The sequence below is a fragment of the Eupeodes corollae genome, chromosome 2 (assembly GCF_945859685.1).
Source record: "Eupeodes corollae chromosome 2, idEupCoro1.1, whole genome shotgun sequence".
Classification (NCBI taxonomy): Eukaryota; Metazoa; Arthropoda; class Insecta; order Diptera; family Syrphidae; genus Eupeodes; species Eupeodes corollae.
The window spans coordinates 136928463-136946956 of record NC_079148.1 but is presented as its reverse complement, the minus strand read 5'-3'; the positions used below and the strand labels follow the sequence as shown (position 1 = coordinate 136946956).

The window sequence follows — 18494 nt, the reverse complement described above, 5'->3', positions numbered from 1 at the left end:
GGTGATGGTTAAATCATTTACGGCACTCGAACATCGTCATAATGTTTCTTGCCTCACATACTGTTACAGTTATTTTAAAGGGCAATGGAATAGACAGCTTCACTTCTCTCCTCAAATAGTTTACCCGTAATCTCTTTTTTTTCGTGGAAAGTCAGTGATCTCGACCGCTAATGTTTTCTACATAATGATTCGCTTTTTTACCGTACTTTGTGAATGTGAAATGCCTTAATATTATTTAAGAATTGAAATGATAGCTTCTTTTTAAGACTTTTTTATTTCATTAATGCATAAACTACATAGCTTTTAATATCCAGTCCTGAATGCATCAGTTAGTGCCTTGAGGCTGGTAATTATCAGGTCTTTGATAACACTTTTTCTAAGCTTTTAGATGAATCTAGTTCGCATTTGATTTCAAAAACAATCTATCACCACAGGTTTTTGAGGTGCAACCTTTAAAAATTTGAAAAAAAAACCTTATATTAGTCTTCTTGAGGCTGTGTTAATTCATGAAGTATTTGTTTTTCCATAAAATTCGTTTTTTCCGAAATCAATCAGAATCTGACTTATTTTTCTAATAGTTATCATTAGTTGTAAATCTTTACCTGCCATACTTTGACCTTAAAAGGACGCTGAAGCATTTATGCTCAAACACTTCTTAATAGAAAAATACAAAACGGTATGGAACCAATTTTAGATTTTATTACAAATTTATAGTTTTAAGTTTATATGTTTTTGGAATGTATTGAAAAAAAGACAACATAAAAATGATGTTAAAAACGAGTACTACTTTTGAGTTGGAGCATATATCGTTAAGGGCCTTGCACATGAGAGCGAACAACGAATGACCGAATGGACGAACAAACGTGGTTTTACACATTTCAAAAAAATTAATTACATACAAAAACCCATTTAATTTATAAGAAACCAATTGGCACTAATGTTAAGATAGTAAAATTTTTCTATTTTGTTCTCTAAAATATGAAAATTTTGTAAAAACAATTTGGTAGTAAAGAATTGCACTGAGGTTGCTACGAAATGTCAAACTTTATTCGCGTTCCACATACCATCCACACTGCCACGAATACATTTTTCGCGCGCAACATAACCTCAAAATTATACCAGTCTTGTTTTGTTTTTGTGTGAAAGATCATGGTTGAGCAAAATATGGAGGAAAAGGTAATTCAATTCGTCGCTGTCCCATGTGAATTGAAAAAAAGTCAAAATATGCGAACATTTACAGTTCGGAGTTCGTAGTTCGTAGCTCATGTGCAAGATGCTTTAGGGTTCCGAAATCAGCGCTGAAAACTGAGTTTTTTAAAAAAATAAAGGAATTATATTCAAGTTTTTTAAAACTTTAGATAGAGTCAAATGAAGACACATAAGTCATCTCATAACTAATTAAAAATCACGAAAACTAAGTGAAACAAAGGGTTTTTCAATAAGGGCGGGTAGATGTTGAAATGAAAACACAAGCTGTGTGTGAGGTATTAACGCATTAGTTTTGTATTTGAAGGACGCATGTATACCATTAAGTGTGGAATATGATATCATTCAAATGCCCGTCTAGGCTTCTTACGGTGGCACGCATAGACCTGGCTATTTGAGCGATGGCCTGTGTCATTTTCACCTTTATTTGCATAGACCTACGACTTCAAGAAATTCCACAGGAAAAATTCTAGTGGGGTTTTATCGCTTGACCTTGGTACGCAAATTCACATCACCCTTTGCAAGCGATAACCTTACCCTCAAATCGTTCATGCAAAATGTCAATCTTGCTATGTGGCACGTAGCGCCGTCCTGTTGGACCCACATGTCGTATAGGTCCATATGGTTCAATTAGAGCCATATACAAAATTATTTATCATCGTTATGAAGCGCTCTCTGTTGACGATGACCGCCTCACTAACATCTTTTTCAAAAAAGTACGGACCAATTACACCGCCGGCTGGCCTAAAATCCACGTGCTATTCAATCGTTATGATTTGGCATAAACAACTGAATAATGCACAAAAAATTTGACCCATGTCACCAAAACAAATTATCCACCTATCGCTACTCTCTCTCTACCCGCTCTAATTGAAAAAAAAACCCTTTACTAAAATCATTTTAACTGTATTCGCAACTCTCTGATAAAAATTCAATTTTACAGGATATGTTGTGTTTTAGCTTAGCCTTTAAACACCGGCTCTTGTTGTCTTTATAAGGGCATATTATTAAAACCTGATGAGATAAAAAAATTTAAAGCCGAGATCCAAATTCTGAACATTGTAAACGTTGTTGATTTGTTTGTTCCGTAAAAAAACGTAATTTTGTCGACCAATGTAGTAGAGCTTAGTATTTTATGGAATTTAGATGTCACTTAAACTTAAACATGTTAGTCCATAATTCGACACCTCATACTGCAAACGAAAACTCATCCTAACAAAAATATAAGGCTTGGGGTTAGTTAAATGGCTTTTTAAGGCTTCGACAACATGGATGAAAAATTTTCTAGCAGATTTTTCTCTAATATTTGCGTCGGAATTCATATACAGGTTTTGCATACTATAGAGACTGATATATGACCAACTATTAAAAAAAGGTTGTGCTAAATAACTGAAACTGATATAGCCATTTCGTGAATTAAAATGTAGTATAAGATTGAGAAAAAATGTAAAAAATCACATTTTCAAAATTTTTAAAAACTGCCTTGCCATTAATATTAAATAAAATTACAACTCCCCACGTTTAGTTCTTATGTTGCCTTATTCATTCGAGCGTAAAACCAACGTTACATAATTTTATTGCAAAAAGATTTTGAACTTTATGCGTTTGACTAAGATATCATTTTCTTAAGAACTTCAACAAAACGTACCAACTTTAACCCACATGCTTAATATTCGTTATTTTACCCCTTTCCATTCACTTCAAAGACCTTGGCCTAATTTTTAACTATTTACGATTATTCGAAATTATATCAATATTAACTTAAATTGAAACATTTTTATTTTAAGGAAGAGAACATGTCTTAGTTATCTAAATCAATTCTTGACGTACACATTGGTCAATTCACATTTCTAATTTATTCTTTTATACATTTCTATTTCCAATATTGCCTTTCCAATACAACAATGCAAATCTTCTCTAAATCAATATCTTACTCAAATGAAATTATTCCAATTTAAATCCATTTAATAATTCAAATTCGACATAAAAAACCTTCTGCTCCAAGGATTCACATCGAGACACACACACATGCTCGAATAGCGTAGCAACATGGGGACAAATCATTTGCAATCTCAGTTTCCTAAATAAATTCACTTTAGCCAAGCAAATATCATAAACGAGGACACAAAGACAAAACAGACGAAAGAAAGAAAAAAAAACAAAAATCACCAAAAATGATAATTTTTCAAAAAAAGGAAAACAAATGGATAACCTCACCCCGTAGCGCCACCGTAGTCATAGTCATCCCAGAGTATAGTCGAAAGGAATGTTGTCCGAAGGGGTGTTTGGATTGGGATATCCTTTTTTTCCTTACCCATGCTCTATGCTCATGCAAGCGTGTCACCTCGATAGCTCTTTATTTTGCACCGAAAATAAAGGACTTCTTTTACCTTCAGGTAAAAGGTAAACTATAGACGAGTATGTTCGTATATTTGTATGTATATACGTGTAAATGTAGAAGCAAACAAAAAAGAAACGAAAAACGAAACCAAAAACAAAAAGGAAAACCTGCACTCTGGAAAACTCTATACCATCCGACCATCATCCCATATGATGATGCTTTTGATGGAAATATCAACAGGAAATAGAAATCTGTGAATTCTCACAACCATCTTCGTTTGTCCTGCAATCATCATCATCATCATCGTCATCTTCATTCTGACAGACAACAGAAAGCGAGTCAAATGAGGTCAGACATTGAAAAAAGGAAAAAAAACAAAAAGTAAAATATACTGAGAAAGGTTTAGGACAGGTTGTGATGCAATGTGCACTGTTCAGAGATAGGAACTCCGAATTTCAGAATTTATATTTATGAACAAGGTGCTCCTTTTGTAAACTGTGAAAGAAGAATAGACAACCCATCAGTCAGTCATCTGAAAAACAAAAATGGATTCCTCTTCATGTCCGTTTCCATCATTATAAATTCATCCCTCCGCTCCTCCCTCTTTTACTTCCGAAACATACATCATACTCTTCTCCCTTTTTGTATCTCTTAGATATGTCGAAATCATAAATTGATTTTATTTTGAAATTTGATTTTTTGGGATTTTTCATTGATCCTTTTCACAGTTCTGTCCATCTTTCTTCTTCCTCCCTTAGTGAAGAGTTATTCTTATCTAGCTATTTTATACAACTTATATCCATCAAGGGATAGATAAATAGATCAAAGAACCGAGGAGGAGTTCGCTTTCGCATCACTGATGAAGGAACTCGCCTAATCCAAAATACTCAGCTTTAAAGTGCTGGGCTAGTATAATAAGGATAAAACGAAGTGCGAAGGCGTTCGGAGCCTGGGATTCATGTTGAATGTGATGAATGAGGAGAATATTGAAACTGACAGCAATAAATTGCTTGCTATTGTAGATTACACCACCAGCTCCTCAGGACCAGTATCAGCATCATACTCTGGCCCTCTATTCATTGTCATAGTTGTCGTTGTTGTAGTCATTGTCATCATGGTCCCTTTTCCTAAAGCTATATATACATAAAATGGTCAACCACCAGAAGGATTAGAGATAGAGTTGGTTAAGTTGGGGTATTGGAAGATATGGCGAGGTATTGTTGTGGCGACAAACAGAGAGAAGGATTTCAATTGAAAATTCTTACTAATTCCTCGCACACCACTAACTACCAAAGATGATACCACAATTTAATGGACTCTCCAATCTCTCCACTCTTCAATTTATCTATAGAATTCCACCTCCCCGTTTGTTCACCCAAAAATATCATACGTCTCTGATGTGTCTCTGTCTACTATGTGTTAGATTATTTGCGTACATCAATAAAGTATAGTTTTATAATTACCTCCGAGTTGAAGTTCAGCAGATGCCTGGAAGGTATCTCCTTCCGGACGACGCACCACACACTGATACATTCCCTTATTTTCACGACTAACTCTGGTCACAACGAGGGTGTCTTCAATGCGTCCCGATGTTGGCAATTGTCGTCCATCTTTATACCAGAGGATATTTTGCATACCTACCGGACTGCCGTTACTGGTGACAATACAACGAAATTCAGCTGTACCACCCATATGCACGCTTAGGACATTCGGTGAGATTTCCACTTGCACTGGAGTGGCTACAGTTAGTCGGAGTTCGGCACTAGCTTCGCCGCCAACATTTCCGGCTGTGCATTTGTATACGCCGGAATCTTCAGCTGTAACAGCTTCGACAGCGAGTATCGGACCGAGTAGGCGTATTCGTGGACCACTGAGGACCGGCATTGGACCAGGTCCGTTATGCGTGTACCAACTGAAATTGAAAAGAAAAACAAAAATATGAAAATTCTGCTACTAAAAGAAAACAAATTGGGGGAAATATTTGTTTGCAATTTAGGTTAGAAAGAAGTCATTTCTAACAGCAATTTTCAGAAAGGCAAATATAACCAACTACAGACCTACTGCTTTCTTGCATTCCTAAATTGTTTAAACAAGTTGTTTGTGACAGTGTAGCTTTTTTTAGTGAGAATCTTATTTATGAACACCAACATGGTTTTGTGAAAAAAGATCCACCGTTACAAATCTCTTCACATTCTCACAAGGTTATGTAGTTGACTGTTTAATACAGCTTCTACTTCTTTAAATGTTGGTTCTTTTTTAGTTTCCCTTTCACTTCCAACAATTTCGAGTGCGTTCCATTCTTTTGATGACACAAAACAAATAAACTTTTTTTATAACTTAACACAAAATGAAATCAATAGTAATAATCGGATGTATTAAGAGCTCAAAATAACGTTTTTTTCAATTCAAAAGCGAACAAACGGACAAACTAAAAGAAGAGATGAGTGGCGCTTTTAGTTGTTACTTGAAAAGAATGAATAACTATTTAATTTGCTTCTTCTTCTTTTACGTTTGAATTTAGAAAATTAAATATGGCCGATGGGCGCGTGATTTGAAATTTATTCAAATAAATAATAATTCCCAATAAGTACTTGCAATAAATAATGTTTTTAATTTCAAGAATAATATTATATATTATAATAGTAATATTATTTAGTTTTCGAAAGGTTTTTACCAAAAAATCAGGCCTCACTTTAGTAAAATCTGATAAAAGTAAGTTAATGTGAGATAAAAATAATTATGTGAGATTTTAAGGCAAAATTAAGTTTTTCTTTAAAGCTAAAACAACAATCAGAGGCACTTAGGCTTGAAATAATAAAATGAAACTTTAAGCTAACGGGACCATTTAGTACCTTATAATCGGTGAGCTCTGTTAAAAATCCAAAAAATTTAAATTCGGCTCACCTTACTGTGTATACACTGACTTTTCTAAAGCTTTTGAATTACTTAGCCACGTAATTATTTTATTAAAACTTAAAAGTCTTGGTTTTTCGCTATTTTTCTTCGCTTGGATCCAATCAAACGTTCCAAACAGATCCTCTGAGGTAAATTTTAGAAATTGTCATTCTGAACCTTTTATTGCTCAATCTGGTGTTCCCCACTGAAGCCATCTTGGCCCATTTTGTTCAACCTTACTTTAAACTATGCATCGTCATGTCTACTCTCAAGTGAATTTCAGGACGGGGATGATAAGGGTCTTTTATAGCAACACTTTGGTCCCTCGAGAGAGGACTTTATCTTTCAATTGCTTACTTAGTCCAAAGAAACAGCGGTTAGCAAGATTATTCTGCGTTTGATCTCAGCGCTGGTGTTGTTTTCTGCGTTTAGAGCGGAGCCTAGGTAGACGAAGTCCTTGCAGTACCTCAAACTAACGTTTGTCGATGGTGACGTTTTGACCAGAAGTCGGTGTTTTATGTCCTTTCTTGACGACAGCATGTACTTTGTTTTGCCCTCAAAAACCGTTAAACCCATTTTTGCCCCCTCTGCTTCAATACTCACAAAAGCCCCATTGACATCACGCTGAGTTCTTCCGATTATGTCAATGTCATCAGCAATTAGTGGCAAATTGGACAGATTTATGAAAGATAGTGCCTCTAGTGTTGAAGTGTGAGCTCTGCACTATTCTTTCAAGTACGATGTTAAAAAATCGCATGACAGCGCTTCACCTTGTCTAAAACCTTTTTTGATATCGAAAGGTTCTGTTTAGTTGTTTCCTACCTTCATTGAGCAGCGTGAATTCTCCATGGTCATGAACGAGTTTGGCAGAGATGCCAAAATTATACATGGCTCTATACACCACTTCAATGTTGCTGTCATATGCGGCCTTGAAATCGATGAAAAGATGGTGGTTGTTTTTTCCAGGATCTGCCGTAATGTTAATATTTGATCGACTGCCGACTTTCCTGGTCTAAAACCACACTGATAAGGACGTATCAGGTTGATGATGGCTGCTTGAAACGCAGCACATCAGAGGCGGCTTCTCTGATTGCATCTTGGCAATGTTGCCACCGGTTTTCGATACATTGTGTTGGCGGCAGAGAACTTCGAGAGAGGTTACTTGTTACTCGGTCGGAAAAGGATCTGGCGATCTCCAGCGATTACAGCCGTTCGACATTGTACCTTCTCCCAGCATTTCCCTCTTTTCCCTTGGGTCTGGAAACCCAAAATGCTACCTTGGCTACAAAAACGTAGTGGTCAGAGTCGATGTTAGCTCCTTGGAAAGTTCGTACATCCATGATGCTGGAAGCGTGTCTGGCGTCGATCGCAATATGGTCAATCTGGTTGACGGTAGATTGATCTGGAGAAGTCCAAGTTTCTTTGTGGATGTTGAGGTATGGAAAACGCGTTCTGTCTACCATTACGTTTTGCCCCGCAGCAAAATCTATGAGCCTCAATCAGTTGTCGGAAGTGTTGTCGTGCAGGCTGTTCTTCCCGATTATTCCACCAAAGATGTCTTCCCTTCCTAGCTTGGCATTAAAATCGCCCAGGACTATTTTAATATCGTTGATAGGACACTGCTAAAATGTTTTGTCTAGGAGCTCGAAGAACATATCTTTGGTGTTGTCGTCTTTCTCTTCTGTGGGGCGTGCACGCATATCAGGCTAATGTTGCCGAATTAAGCCTTGATGCGTATGGTCATGAGGCGCTCATTGATGCACCTTTAGCTCAAGGCTTCTTGCCTAAGTTTGGCTCCAATGACGAAGCCGCATCCAAATAAGCTATGTTGGTTTTAGGGGTAGCAGTTACCATACTAAATGTCGTAGTTTTTCATCCTCTTTTTGCCGGCCCATCCCATCGTATTTTTTTGATGGAGGTGATGTCTGCTTTATAGCACTGTAGGGCCTCCCCTAATTCTTCGGCCGCACGTGGTCTGTTAAGGGACCTAACATTTCACGTGCATATCCGAAGTTCGTTGTCCTTTATTCGTTTGCGTAGGTTGTCAACAGTAAATCGGTCAGTATCCGAGGCTTTTTAGTGTTTCGCAACTATGAGGTTTTTAAGTGGCCAGGAAGTCACCCCGACGGCACAACCCCCAACCTGTAGGGCCAGATCCTTAGTATAACTCTAAAGACGGGGAGCCGAATAAAACTGCTCCTTATAGGCCTGGGCTCCGAATAATTCGTAGAAGCCCTATAAGATGTTCACTAAGTACTTCTACCTTACTGGAACTGTAGACGCCACCGTTGATTCTATCTCGAGAATTCGTCCGCTGCCGCCTGGTAAAGGAGATGTGCCTTAGTGGAAACACCTCTCCCCCCTCTCTCGCTAGCTGCCCCCAACAACTTTAAACTGGGGTTTGAACCCAATATCCAGTTAAGGTACTAGGCACCCGATGTTCACCGCGGCGAGGTGAGAGTAGGAGTTGATAGACAGAGGTGGGTTTTGTGAAAAACCTGTGGACGCTTGTGTCCTCTTGAATGCATATTTGAACATCGATTGGTAGACATGTACAATTTTGACAATTAGAGTTCGATAAATCGAAGTACTTCCGTCAAAAATTAATATTAATTAAAAAAGGTACAGTTTGTAGATAGTAAAGTTTTCTAATAAAACAAATTTGTAAAGGCTTAGAAGCGCACTTAATGAGTTTAAAGGTTGGAGTGCTTTTTTCCCCCCAATTTAACAAAGCTATAGTTATCTTCATTTTAAAAATTGTTTTTTTGTTTCGAATTAAAATGCTTTGTTTAGTTCTTAAAACAAATGAGTTAACAAAAACATTTGCAATTGGTTTTAAGCATATACAAATCACACAATATATTTGAAACTTAAGTACTTTTTTTCTTGGATTAATATTTTTCAACTTGTTTTAATGAACAGAGTTTAAAATGGCTCCCAACGAAATCAAGAAAAACCCTTTAAACAGTTTCGATAAAAAATAAAGGTGGAAAATGTTAAGTTCAAAGTTTATAGAAATATAAATTGCATTTTTTCATCCCCCTAAACCTGACTATGATAGAAATGGTTTGTGGTTTTTAACATTGTTAGAGATTAATAAATTTCAACCTTTTTAACATATTTTTTATAAGGAAAGATACAATTTTGTTAACCGACCTCTTAGTCCAGTAATGTACATAAATAAATTCAATATGCGACCTCTCGGACTTAACTCGCTCAAATATCAATTTAATCGAATTAAGTGTCTATAATAGGTATCAATTCAATATCCTTAATGCTTCATCCTTCACGATAAGATCCCCAATTTTCCAAATGTATTTAAAAACCAACAAAAAAAAGAGAACTTGCTCTGAATCAAATAACACTACCTTGGCCTAGTCTCTCGATAAAAGCTACTATATAACAACTTCTATAAAAAAAAAATAACAAAGCAACATTGGATGTTCGCTCCCAACTGATTTATCTGCATAGCCCAACCTTGATGATTTAGGACATAAGACGTTATGAAAAAGAACAAAAAAGAAAAAAAAAATCAGAAAACAACATAACCTAAATCTAGATCAACAGAAGCTATTAAAACAGCCAAAGTGAGTTACAAAGGACTATATAGGTACTCTAGTACATATATTTCCCGTTAAAAGGCACACGCCTTTCAAAAACACTACGAACGTAGGCATCACGGCACCAACAACAACAAAAATAGATAAATCCCATAAAAAGTAGGTCAGTCCTTGTATAGTAGGTGTACTTTTTTTGGGTATAAACGCCCTTTGACTATATTGAGTGCAAAATGTATTTTAATTTAAGCTCGAAGGGTATAAAGGTGGTGTATTTTTTTGGTATTCTTCTTGTTTTTGGGAAATTGGAAACCTTATTTTATTTCCTTGACAAATGACCACATCTTGAACATATCAATCTTCTATCGAAAATTGAATTCTAATTTGCTTAAAGCATCCCCATTATGCATGAAGCTTGAAAGGAGGGCAACCCCAAAATGTAATGTGATTGACCATGGATAGCCCATCATTAGGGTCACATTTCATCAAGACTGGCACAAGCTTTTCCAAATGAGAAGGTATACTAATACCAATACCAAATGCCATAAACGTAAATGATCCCTTGATATGACCAGAAAAGAAAAGATAACGAAAATCCCCAAATTCAATAAAAATTTGTCTACATACACTTATTGCAAATGAAACCATTCATCCTGAGGACCTATAGCATATTTTATCTGACCCAAAACTGATGGGCAAAAGTCTATAACTCTCTCAAACACTCATACTCCCAAAATCGGGTGAAAAAAATAACGAAGAAAACCTATGAGGGTCATTCGACAACAAATTGAAAACGTCTTCAGCATCTTTTTAACATCTCCCCCAAACGGTACTGACTTGGTGTGACATCAACAGACGCCGCCGCCACCACCACTTCGACAGCCGAGACGGTGGTGGTGGTGGTGGCGGGAACGGCATGTTTAATGTGATGATGGATTATATCTTCTTCCGACCGGCAGCGTTACCCAAAAGTGTTAACTCAACACAAAACTTCCGGTCAAAGAAGATACGAAACCTTTGATGGCTTGGATTTGGCTCTGGCTCTGACTATGGCTGGTGTAAGTTTTTATCTTTTTCAATGAACCCTAACTCAGAAGATGGTCCTCTCTGTATGTAGCCAGAAAAAGGATAATATCGAAATTCAAAGGAGCCTGCAGCTTGTAGGTTGTAGAATAAAATTAAATAAATAAAAAAGGAAAAACGAAAAACGAAAAGAAGAAAATCTAAGAAAAACCCATAAAAAGAAAGAGAAAACTTTCAAAAGTGACGATAATGGTGGACAATTTTCAACTTTTCGACGCCTTCCAAATCGCCAGCCAGCCAAAAAATCCACAACAATACCAGGGCCAACACACGAACCACAACTCAAGGATGACTGGAGCTCCTGGGTAGTCTAGTGGTGGTCGGTGTTAGGTTGTTCCTAAGTTCTATATTCATTGAAGCAACATGAGACAAAAAGTCGACTAAAAACTTATACCAGAGCAGTAGCAGAGAGGAACAACTTTTCGGTTCTAGGTTTTCTTTGGCAGTTTTTAGGCGTTAATCGTCGCACACCTAAAATGTTTTCCTTCTTTATTATTTGCTTTTTTCAATTACAAGATTTATTTTGAAATCCCGCATGCGGAAGATGTTGTTGTTTCTTTTGGGGAAATAATATGAGAGATGGTTAGGATGTGTGGTGGGCTTTTTGGCTTCTTTTGGGATTCATCTCAGGGAAAGTTAAGCTGAATTTAATGAATTTTTAAGTTCTTGGGGTCTTTTTGTTTTTTTTTCAGCTATACACGCTTGTGGGAAATTAATTTTTTGAAAATTATGCTGATGGCGGTATTTTCTTCGTTTTCGTTTTTGCTCATTTTAAAGACTTGAAACTTGTATATTTGTTGGTGGGATCGAAAGTGATTTTTGTTTGTTGAATCTTTTATAAATTATGAAAGATTTTCAAATCTTTTTTTCGTGAATGGAAAGCTAATTAGGCTAAATGGTGTTATGCTAAAAAAAGGATTTAGTTTAAATTTATTTTTATTGATAAGGTAAGGATGAAATTTTAATTAGAAACTAATAAACTTCAATGTGTGCTTAAAATGGAAGTGGAACATTTTTGAATTATTTTGGTAAAATGTATTTCAAGATTTTTGTGTTCTTTTTTTTAATTAAATTAAATAATTTAATGAATATTCTTTTGACAAACTTCAGCTTCGCTCAAATTGCAAATGGCTTTCCATTGGTGTCCTTAAAATTTTGGAGACAATTTTCTTATAAAGCCTAATTTTCATTTAAACAATTTCAAAAATCATAATTAAGTTGTTTTCTGTCGAGATATTCCAGACTTTAAATCAATTTACATAATTGTATTTTTGGAGGACTTAAATACTTGTTAAAAAATACTGTTAGTTGGATTTTTCTCAAGAAGATTACCATCATTTTGTATAAGACGAAACAAGTTTGAAGTTGCTTCATTGTTTTCAAGATATTTGAGTCAAAAATTATTTTGTATCAATTGTTAGAAGATTTTTTTTACAGTCAATTAAATTTTTTTGAACTCCTACATACATCAAAAACATCACTTTTCGGAGAAATTTTAAAAATGTTCAATTTGACAAAAAAAAAGATTTCAGTGTTACCGCAAATGTATGGAACTTTGCTTGATGCCAGCGTGAAAAGCCCTGTTTTTCATAAGGTGAACAAACATTATACCCTTGCTCCAATGTGAATTATTTTTGTCTCTGATCCAAGTGGAAAGCATATTTTCGTTATCCTGATTCGCCCTTTCCACACTTCCCTGGCTTTGCGAATGCCTGGGCTTACCATGAATAATTTGTAAGTTAGGCCAATATGTATTGAAATCGATTACTTTTTTAGAAACCTCAGGAGCACGCAGTAGAGTCAACATGTCTAATGTTATATACGCCACCTCTTTAGGTAGTTTAGCTCCAAGGATTTATATACAATTTCTATTTCTGCTTAAGAGATGTATAGAACTCCTAGGCAATGTGTATAAAAAAAAAAATCTAACTTTTCCTTGCCATTTTTGGCATTTTATGCATTTCATAGGAAGTATATATAACAAAAGGATTACATACACTTCCTGTAACATAAATACTGGCTTTCTTACTTTGTTTGACCTAATTAAACCCAGAATTATATTATTCTAACTTAAAGCTCTTGGTTTTACACTGTTTGTTTATCTTGAAGCAAATTTAAACTTGAAATTAAATCCTACAAAGTAGAATTAAAAAATTCAGAACCTTTTTTTTCGTTCATCTGGTGTTCCCCAAGGAAGCGTTCTCGGCCCTTGTCTATTTATCATGTGTATTAACGACTCGCTCAAGTGAGATTTTTATATTTTCTGATGACGCCATAGCGATAAAAAATAATATTCACCAATGATCGCATTCTTTTTCAGCCAACATATGATCTATATGCTTGCTATAAGCTTTCTACTTTCTAGAAATCTGAAGCTCAGAATTGGAAAATACTTACTTACTTACTTCCAGAGAAGGATTCGACGAAAGTTAATGAGAAAGATGGCACTTTTTTAAAGGAAGTCACTGCAATCGGTCCGATTTGTTGAATTGAAAATGTTGGCATTTCTTGACGTATCGAGATTTTTATAGCGATGACTGTCCAGAGCTCAAGAACCAATTGAGATATCGACTTCAAATAAATTTTGTTTTTTAGATAATAATGCAGAAAGGATACCCAAAAAAATTGCGTGGGTCGTTTTTTTACCAAAACAATTTTAAAAAAAGCAGAAAATGTAGTTAAGCTTGAATAAAATTGTATATTATATAATGTACCGCTATACCAAACAAATATGTTTTTGGAAAAAATTTCAAATAACGGTTTTTTATAAATCAAAAAAACTGACAAACAATATTTGTTACCTCGAAATTTGTATGAATAAAAAATGATTTCATCTCGATCAAAATTTTGTACAGCGAAAATGAACGTTTTTAAAGTTAAAATTTTGGGAAAAATCAAATTGAAAATTTTTTTTTATAAAAAATAATAATAATTAAATTTGGTTAAAATTAATTTTCGACTCAAACATCTTTTTAAAAATGTGAGGTATTGGCTTTAAATTAATTAATTTTAATTCAGTAAGATTTTGAGAAAAATTTAAATGATATTTTTTTTACAAAAAATAAAAACCTAAAAAAAAATTACTAGAAGTTCGTAAAAACTGATTTTCGACTCAAATATTATTCCAAAATTTGAGATAATGGCTTCAAATTAATTTTATTTCAGTTTATTTATTTATAACGCTTACACAGTAAGATAATAGATATCTTATAAATTTGTGAAAGCCTATGACTTAACTTTATATAACAATTCAATTTTTTTTTTAAAATATGGTAAGAAAATAATATAAAATTAAATTATATACAAAAAAGAAAATAACAATAATTTTTAAATAATATATTGATTGACGTTAAAATAGAAATAATAGAAATAAAAGAAGGAAAAGATAGTTAAGTTAGTTAAAGTTAAGAAGAGAAGAAAGTTCATTAAGTTAAGTTAGTTACTTTGGTTCGAAAAGAAGATTTTAATACTTTTTTGGAAAATATGTATATCATTTATATCCCGCAAACGTGTTGGAAGTGAGTTCCAGAGGCGACATGCAGCAATGAAAAATTGCCTTTCCGAGGTCAAACACGAAAAGCGTATCAAAATTACCGATGTCGATCTATTCGATGTTGACATTCTGATTTTTTCAAACGGATAAACTGGTTGGCGTGTTTTCAAGATTTTAAAAAACAGTAACAATGTTCGAAGCTTCATGAAGACATTAAAAGGTATACTAAGCAGAATCTCTTGCAAATGTGAAATTTGGTCATACCTTCTTAAGTCAAAGATGTATCGAAGATACTATTGAATGCTGTGTTTAATTTATGTTTGCTGATGGAATCGCAGTTGTAAAAAATTTCGCATCCATGAGTGAGAACAGGTATTACAAGGGTCCTTGCAATCATTAGTCTGGTTTTAAATGGAGTGATGTTTTGGGCGGTCCACAGCGTTATAAGCGTTATATAAGTTTTACCTACTAATTGGTTGATGTGGTCATTCCAGGTCAATGTTTTATTGAAGATTACTCCTAGATTTTTACTGGAATTTACGAATTCTAATGGGTTCTGGTTTAAAAATATGGAAAGTATGTAAAGTCTAATTCTTTTCTTGATATAACCAGGCATTTGCATTTGTTTGCGTTGAGAACCAACCCATTGCACGACGCCCAGTAGGATATCTTTTCTAGTTCTTGGTTCAGGGTGAAAGCGCAGTCGTCAATTAAACCCAAAGGACAGCTTTTGTAAATTTGAATGTCATCGGCATAATAATGAAACTGATTTCATTCACATATAATGAGAATAGAAGGGGGGATAAAATTGATCCTTGAGGAACTCCTTGTTGAACCGGAAGAAAATCGGAGAGATTTCCATTTAAGAAAACGGCTTGCTTTCTATCATTCAAAAAGGAAGAAAGTAGTTTAATAGCTTCTGAAGATATGTTGAATCTGTGACGCAGTTTATTCAGAAGTATTGAGTGATTCACCATGTCGAATGCTTTTGAAAAGTCCAATAGGACTAAAAAAGTTACATTATCAATATCGATTTCAGTCCTTATGTCTTCAATTGTTTTAGTTAGCGCCGTTATACAGGTGCGAACGAAAACCTGATTGAACATCGACTAAAAGGTTGTTGCGACTGACGAAGTTGCTTAATTGTTTTTGCATTGTCCTTTCACACACCTTAGACAGAAATGGAAGTATTGGTCTTAATTCATTGCAGAGCGAGTTTTTGGGGATGGGAATTATTTTTGCTTTTTTCCATTGATGTGGGAAAATGTCAGTCGTAAGGATTGAATTTATTACATGTGTAAAATAGAATAGAAGCAATGGAAGAATAGCTTTAATGAAAATAGGATTCAAATCATCAGCACCAGTGGTATTGGACTTTATACTTATGCAACTTTCAACTATGTCTAAGGCGTTCACACAATCGAAATTGAACAAAGTGTCTGTAGAAGTTGGAGGTATGGTATTAAGAGATAAATGGTCTCTTAGAGTTATTATAGGGGTAGAAACAAATTTACTGTTTAGCTCATTAATATTCAATTCAGCTGGAAAATTATTTGTTTGCCTATTACTAGCTTGCGGAGGTTGTTCCATATTTTACGACTATATGATTTTAGTTCTAGACGGTTAGAGTAGAGCTGTACTTTTGCGTGTCTTAACTCTTGAACTACTTTATTTCGCAATGACTTATACAAATTACAGAGCTCGTAAACAAGGAACTGTTTCCAGCGTCGGTATACTAGATCACGCAGATTTATAAGTTCTTTAATCCTACTAGTAAGCCATTGTTTATTTTCGCGGATTCTAGTTTGTGCTTTCAATGAAATGTGTCGATCAAATAAAATATTAATATTTCAATAAAAATATTGTCTTCAACATTTTGTAATATTTTGAAAAAAATCAAATCAAAATATCTACAAAAAAGAAAACCCTAAAAAAAAACAATACTAAAACTTGGTAAAATTTTACATTCGACTCAAATATCTGTTCAAAAATAAAAAATGTAAGCTTCAAAGTTAATTTCTCGCACAGAAAATATTGTGTTCGACATTTAATAAATTTTGTATAAAAATAAAAAATGTATTTTAAAAAATAAAATCTAAATAAAAATAGTAGGCAAACTTGGTAAAAATTGATGTTCGTTTTTTTATTTTATCAAAATCTTAAATATTAAAACTAGCGTGAATTTCAAAAACTTAAAAAACATCTTACGGGTAATATGCGGGTGCTCTAAGTTAATGCATTATCTTATAACTACTGCCTTTCGGCCTAAGAACAATTTTAATACTAAATAACAAGAACTTATTCTTAAAACAAGAAAATTAAAAAAAAGCTTGGTATCTTTAAAATTATTTTTTATTTTATATAAAACTTATAAAACTTTACTAAAGAAAAAAAAACCGATACCCATTACAATACTTAAGCTCCTTAAAACTTACCAAAACCAATAATACTACTTAAAAATACTTAAAAACAAATTAAAAACTAGAACAGCCACAGTTAGCTTTTTTTTGTGTTTTTATTTATATAATTTTTGTTGGTGCCACCCTGAAGGTCCTTACCTAATCCTTAAACCTATGTAAGCCGGCCAAGACCAAACGCCCTAGACAACTTTAAATGACATTCTCATTTTGAAGCCATCAAAACTGGTCCTCCTGCCTTACTCTATCTCTTCGGTCCATATCGAAAACAGTCCTACTAAACCGAAGGCACTCGGATCCGTCCAGTGCGAGGACATATCAACAGTAAAGGAGGTGCCTATCTATACTTTTACCGCTGACGTGGTAGATTAGTGGAACCACCTCCCTATCCTGTATCAGCCCTCGATTGTCTAAAATTGATGTTCGGTTCTCGATATCTCCTGAACAATAGAAGAATTTGACTTAAAATTCATTTCATTCATCCAATTTTTATTTGTTTATATAAGAAATACAAACTTTTAAGACATGCTATTAAAAGTGTTTATTGGTTTTCGACTAAAAATTTTTGTTAGCAAAAATAAATTTTAATAACAAACTATTTAATTATATGCAAAATATTGTTGGTAATTTTGAAACTTTTTAGAATAATTCAACTGACAACGTTTTTGACAAAACACAAAATCCTACAAAATTTTAAGCAACACTAATCGACAGACGGATTTGAAGTTTTCAGTGTGATTCGCATCCCAGCCTCTTTTTTGTACAAGCAGCATTGACTTACAACCCAAAAATGTCTCCTTGAAAACTTCAAGATTGAAAAACTGAATTCCTGATGGCTTTTTAATGAACAATTAGGCTTACTTAGTGGCAAGCTAAAAGATGATTTGCATTTGTTCATGCGTTAGTAAGCTTTTAAATGGAAGGCAACACTACTCTATAACTACCAAACTTATTTAGATGAAGACTCTACCCTGACAAAATACTTTTGGGATACATTTGATAGTGCTTTTTTATAAAAACTGTTCTGAAATTTTAAGTCTTAAACTATATTTCGTGATGTAACAAGACCCTCGCGAGTATTTGAACAGCTGTTTGTTACTTTGACAGCAGTTTCACTCTGGTCACATTTAGTTTTTGTGTCTTCCATAAACGAAAGCCATAATACAAATTTTTAGGAGACTTTATATTTTCATAGCTTTCATTTAAATTTTTATAAATTCATTCATTCAAAATTCCCATAATGTCCTGTGGGCGAAACATCCCTAAAGAAACCTTTTATTTTTCAACGCAAACAAATGCTTCACCTTTACAAATTGTTAAGTTTTTGTTTGGTAATTCAATTTAATCACCTCAAGGCTTCTGTTCATAATAGTCTATTAACATTCAGATAATATCTCAAGGCAATGTGTCACACCTCCACACGTTCAAATACCAAAAAAAAAGAAGCAAAAACCATCACAAAACAATCACCGATGCTATCATCTCAGAGAAGTAGGTATAAT

The 18494-nt window shown here is 34.2% G+C and overlaps 1 protein-coding gene across 7 annotated transcripts in view; it reads right to left on the bottom strand.

Moving 5' to 3' along the window:
* The window catches only part of LOC129945954 (cell adhesion molecule Dscam2), a 297467-nt gene that overhangs the window by 173819 nt on the left and 105154 nt on the right, over window positions 1-18494 (bottom strand). For all 7 annotated transcript variants that reach the window (XM_056055941.1, XM_056055945.1, XM_056055944.1 and 4 more), the window contains exon 6: window positions 5011-5459. In XM_056055941.1, coding sequence (XP_055911916.1) covers window positions 5011-5459 — 449 coding nt within the window. The remainder of the gene's footprint in view (window positions 1-5010; window positions 5460-18494) is intronic.